General features: G+C 35.9%; 1 protein-coding gene across 8 annotated transcripts in view; it reads left to right on the forward strand.

Annotated features, from left to right (window-relative positions):
- The window catches only part of LOC106871768 (uncharacterized), a 1,221,261-nt gene that overhangs the window by 111,484 nt on the left and 1,103,777 nt on the right, over positions 1 to 6,000 (forward strand). For all 8 annotated transcript variants that reach the window (XR_016244689.1, XR_016244690.1, XM_089364843.1 and 5 more), the window contains exon 7: positions 982 to 1,042. Coding sequence is in view for 6 of the 8 variants with exons in the window: in XM_089364843.1 (XP_089220969.1) it covers positions 982 to 1,042 (61 nt within the window). In the remaining 2 variants the exon portion in view is untranslated. The remainder of the gene's footprint in view (positions 1 to 981; positions 1,043 to 6,000) is intronic.

Raw genomic sequence — 6,000 nt, forward strand, 5'->3', positions numbered from 1 at the left:
AGTTTATCTCTTTTAATGTTATTGTTTGTTTGTGTCTTAATATGCATCTGAAGAAAATATAGTGTATTAGCTGAATTATAAAACGGTAAAACAAAATACCTTACCAAAATTGTTGAAATTTGAGGTCTTATTTTATGTAAGAAATAATACATTGATGCAGAAGTAAATCTAGAGATGTGAATTGAATTAAGCAGATTTACTGTCTTTCACAGTTCTTCAGATCTCAAACACCCACACATCCCACAAAACTGAGATAAATTGCAGAAGACTATATAAACAAAATTGTACCGATTAAATGCCATATGAAAATTGGACAAATTTGCTGACTTGATATTAATTATAAGAGTATTTACGCATCAGACTTTATGCGTAAATGTAAATAGATAAAGATTTATACCTTTTGATGTGAAATGAAGTCTATGAACTATATTTTCAGCAGCTTGTTATAAAAATCAAACTGACGAGTTTTACTGTCTGAACACTTCGTCAAAATTTGCTGACCTCTCTTTGAAATAAAATTGTTCAAAGCTACTTATTGAAACGTATTCCTAATTTCCCAACAGGTTTAAATATACATAGATATTACTTCTTAAATTTATTCATAATCCTCACTGACTCTTTCTACATTTTCCTCTCATGTTCTTAGCTTCCTCCACCGCCTTTGCTCACCAGACCTCTGACCATTCCTCTAACCTCTGACCATTCCTCTAACCTCTGACCATTCCTCTAACCTCTGACTCACTCCTCTGATCACTGACGCATTCTGACCTTAACTTCCTCTTGGTCGTCTTTCCCCTCACCTCCTGTATTAGTCTTTCAATAATATTCCATTGTTTCTTGCTCCCATCCCATGCAACAATATCACTTTTCTCCTTTTCTTAACTTTTAGATGAAGTGCAAAGGTCCAGAATGTTACCTACACTCCATATGACAAATAATTTTCACTAATCTTAAACCTCCTCCTTGGTTCATTTTTTGCAGATCACTATATTCTGAGAGTGAGTCAGCTGAAGAAGAGAGTTATGGAGATGAAGAACCCCAAGTAATATTTTAATGTTTTTCATTTATTTCTTTATTACTTCTGTTTGCAGAAATTATGACCAATGAGTGTTTGGAATTTCATCAAAGACTTTGTATTAACAGCATCCTAATAATTTTTGCTTCTGAATATCTTAATACATTTTCCAGTATACCAATGTACAGCTGTTTATTATTTTTCACATATATGGAGCAGTCTTTTTTTCTCGTAGTAACGGATTAGTTTACTATTTTACATAATCATAGAGCAAAATATAGTTTCTTTATTAGTAGTGATAACTACTATATTACGCAATGATTGAACCAGCTACTGACTCTTTTGTATAAGTAGGGCAAATTATATATATATATATATATATATATAATTGCAGCGTGGAAGGTGTTTATAAGCCATTTAAAATAACATACAAAATCTGTGCAGCACAGAATTTTGTCAGTGAACAGGTCGCGGTCTCAAAGCGACGAAAATATTTTGACAAATTAAATTTAAATGTTGAAGTGAATCTAACGGATTTTGTGTGTTATTTTAAATGGCTTAGAAACACCTTCCACGCTGCAATTGTTTTCGTTCCAGCACACGATCTCAGATCAGGTCACTTGCTATGCAAGTACATCTCCGCAATATATATATATATATATATATATATATATATATATATATATATATATATATATATATATATATATATATAGAGAGAGAGAGAGAGAGAGAGAGAGAGAGAGAGAGAGAGAATTGAAGGCGTTCGAGTCAAAAACAAAGAGTACGGCTTTACATTCTTTTGCAATCACTACAATTGTTTCCACGCTATGTAGTTCTCCAGGTTTGCAGATATTTGGTTATGTAACCGTTTCCATGCATTCTGAAATCTAATTGTGTTTCCTCAGGCGATATATAAATATTGTCTCCGTAATCTCAGATTCTCGACTTCAAATGATTCCTATTTGTCTGTTGAGGCCTCCGAATTAGTAGTAGCCACTGAACTATCAAGAGATGTGTTCTAGCTGAAGATCTTTTACTAACCTGATCTGAATATATGGATGAAATGGGATGGTGGCTTGCCGCTGTTAGAGGGATAGCCGTTTTAAAGGGAAAGGCATTCGATCCCTTTGCAATGTTGATTGGTTGGTTACACTAGCGATTTTCCTTGGCTGACCTTTAAGAATTCACAAGATATTCATTAATAACTTGTAGGTACTTGGTATTTCTTTATGCAACCATAATATACTATAAACTATATCAATTTTTTTATAAGTCAACAACACGTTCTACTGATTTAGCAGCGCTCTTAACATATTTCCCTTAAGGTTATTTCTACAGATATTCTGTTAGAAATTACAGCCAGCAGTGATTTTTTGCTACAACGTTTCATATCGAGACGTCAGATGTAAACAAATAATGAAATCGAAGATAAAAATGGGTAATGTGCGGCGTATATTACCCATTTATATCACCGATCGACTGTTCGTTTACATCTGACGTCTCGATACGAAGCGTTGTGGCAAGAAAACAATGCTGGCTATAGTTTCTCTGTACATATACATTGTTTACTATATATCTACATTTATACACGCCCATACGTACACATACATGTTCCCACACATATATACATCTACATGCATACTCATGCTTAGACTCATACACACACACACACACACACTCACAAACACCGCTTTGAAAAAGAAGAAGCATTCAATGGACTCTCTCCCTCTACTCTTTCTTCCCCCAAGCCTTTCTATACTAACACACCAATAATATCATAACCCCATTGATTACATAATATGTGTGCATGCAGGTGTGAGTATGTGTATGTGTGTATAGCTGTGTATATGTAGATGCATATGTATATATATTGCCTGAGGGAACACAGCTAGATTTCAAAATTCAGGGAAACGGTTAAATAACCAAATACCTGCAAGCCTGGAGAGCTATGCTACGTGTAAACAATGGTAGTGATTGCAAATAAATATTCAACTGTACTCCTTCTTGTTCCCTCCAATTTCTTCAATTATTTATCGACAAACTACAGAAGCCCAAACACAAATTTGGAAGTACGTATAATACTACAACTACTGGATAGCACCAGGTGAAATCTGAAGGTGAACAAACTTTGTACTGTAATCAACTACGTTCTTACTCATCTATAGACATAGATTTTGGTGTGGAGATATGCATTCAGGTGATCTGTGAGAGTGAAGTGGAGTTCCGCAAGGTCTACACGAGGGAACTGGGCTTCCTCCTCAGACTCAGCTACGACAGTAACTATTTAGATGACCATGACCTCAGTAGATTCTGCCCCACCAGGCCACAGAGGGGAAGACCACCCACCATCACTTCAGCAGCGAAAAAAAGCACCACTGAACGCTGGAGTGGCTGGAGTGGCTGGACTGCACCCACCCAAAACCCTGAGAACAACAATCAGGTAAAAGAAATGATTTGGTCACGCAATAGGGGCCAGTATAAAAACCACCTTGAAGAACCACATAGTAAAGTTCAACAAAAAAGTATACATGCAGGTTCAAGGTGCAGCCATCGGCGTTTGTGTAGCTGGAGATGTGGCCGGCCTCTTCATGACCTGGTGGGACAGAAAACTCAAACATATGTTAGCAGAACAGTCCACAACTCTTCTACTTTACAGCAGATATGTAGATGACATTAATATCATAGTTAGGACCAACTCTAGTGACGGTCATGTAGAAACAGAAAGGAACGTAATGGAGAGCATCCAGCAAATAGCTAACTCCATCCACCAAAGTATCAAGGTAACTATAGATTACCCGACTAAACACCCCAAAAATAGGCTCCCGGTACTTGATACTGAACTTTGGTTAGAGACTGTGAACAATAGAGTGCAGCTCCTCCACTCATATTATATGAAACCCATAGCTTCAAAACATGTTGTTCACAAGAACTCAGCTTTGTCACACAACATGAAAATTAACATACTGATAGCAGACTTAGTTAGGATAATGAACAACATCTCCCCACTATGCGAACCCTATGAAACGAAAAAACATATACAGAACTTCATGCACCGCATACAGTTCTCTAGATATGATCAGAAAGATAAGGTTCAAGTATACAGGGGAGCTATAAAGAGGTTAGATAAGATTATAAGTAATGATACCAGTGGTACCTGCCCTAGATATAGAAACAAAGAATGGAATAAGATACAAAGAATTTGTGACAAAGCCAACAAAGAGAACACGTGGTATAAAACCGACAGATATCAAGGAGTGATGTTTGTAGAGGCCACAGCCCATGGAGAACTAGCGCGTAGGTTTAGAAAAGCTCTGATGGAGTCCAAATTCAACGTTAAGATTGTTGAAAAGCCAGGGAACTCCATCAGATCACAACTATGTAGGACGTACCCCTTTGAGAATACCATATGTACCAATGATAACTGCATGGTATGTAGGATTAGCCCTGGCATTAACTGCAGAAATAGAAATGTAGTTTACAGCATAAAATGCATGGAAGGTGCTTGTAAAGACCTGAATATGACATATATAGGTGAAACATCTAGGAGCATTGCGGAACGGCTAAACGAACATATGAGACAATATGACGATAAAAAACAGTCCTCCATATTCTACCAACATACCAAAGACCAGCATGGAGGCAACATGGGTCAACTTGACATCCGCATCTTATCCAAGCACCCAAAAGACCCAACTCTAAGACAAATACGGGAGTACGTCCTTATAAATGAAACTTCCCCAATACTAAATAGGAAATATACATAGATATCATACCCCCATACCCACATTTTACACAGGTAAAGTAGAACAGTTGATGCGCTTTTATGCAGATAGATGTATGTATGTGTGTGTGTGTGTGTGTGTGTGTGCATGCGCATGTATGTATATGTAAACCAACAGGTCTACATACAGACGGGTAGGTACATAGGGTATATGAACAGACAACCACATACGCAAATAGAGACTGAAACACATGACCACATATACACACACACTTGTCCACACATATGAAGATGTGCACCCATACATACAAACATGGTACATAGCAGGAAAATACACGCGCGCGCGCCCACACACACACACTCAAACATGCACACACAAGGAGACAGAAGTACATATACACACATGCACCCACATACATAAAAAAAACACACAAATGCAGAATACATATATACATGCAAACACACACATATATACATATATACATACACACACATACATACATATATACATATGCACACACACACATACATACACACACATACATACATATATACATATGCACACACACACATACATACACACACACACATGCACACATACATGCATGCATACATGCACACGCACATGCGCAAAAACAAACAAAAGCAAAAACAGAACACAGCGTAAATAACGGACAGAGTCAAGACTATTGAAAAGGTTGCCAGACGCAACGAAAATTTTAGGAAAATAAAAATAAGAAATAAGTGGAAATTTTGACTCTGCCCAGACACAACAGAATAATAATAATAATAATAATAATGATAATATATATATATATATATATATATATATATATATATATATATATATATATATATATACATACATATATACATGCATACATACATACATACATACATACAGAATAAGCTTCAACACACGAATTCACATACAGAATCTTGCAAACCAAATCCAAAACGTTATATATATATATATATATATATATATATAAAGGTAGGGTAAAAAAATTGGATATTAATTAATATCAATTTAATACCAGGGAATCAAGGAGATTCAGAAAAAAAAACAGATCTCAAAGGATTATTGTTTATGTACATATAAAGGAGACCACTAGGTGGACTGTTAATGTGCTAGAAGAAGATCATATGTAATGTGTCTACTAAGACCGAATTGTTCTCATAGGAAATTTAGCGAAGTAACAAAAACGTATGCAGGTAAGACAAGTGAAAATTACATAAATATATACAAGTTATCCGCAAA

The sequence above is a fragment of the Octopus bimaculoides genome, chromosome 16, assembly GCF_046866305.1.
Source record: "Octopus bimaculoides isolate indiv1 chromosome 16, ASM4686630v1, whole genome shotgun sequence".
NCBI lineage: Eukaryota > Metazoa > Mollusca > Cephalopoda > Octopoda > Octopodidae > Octopus > Octopus bimaculoides.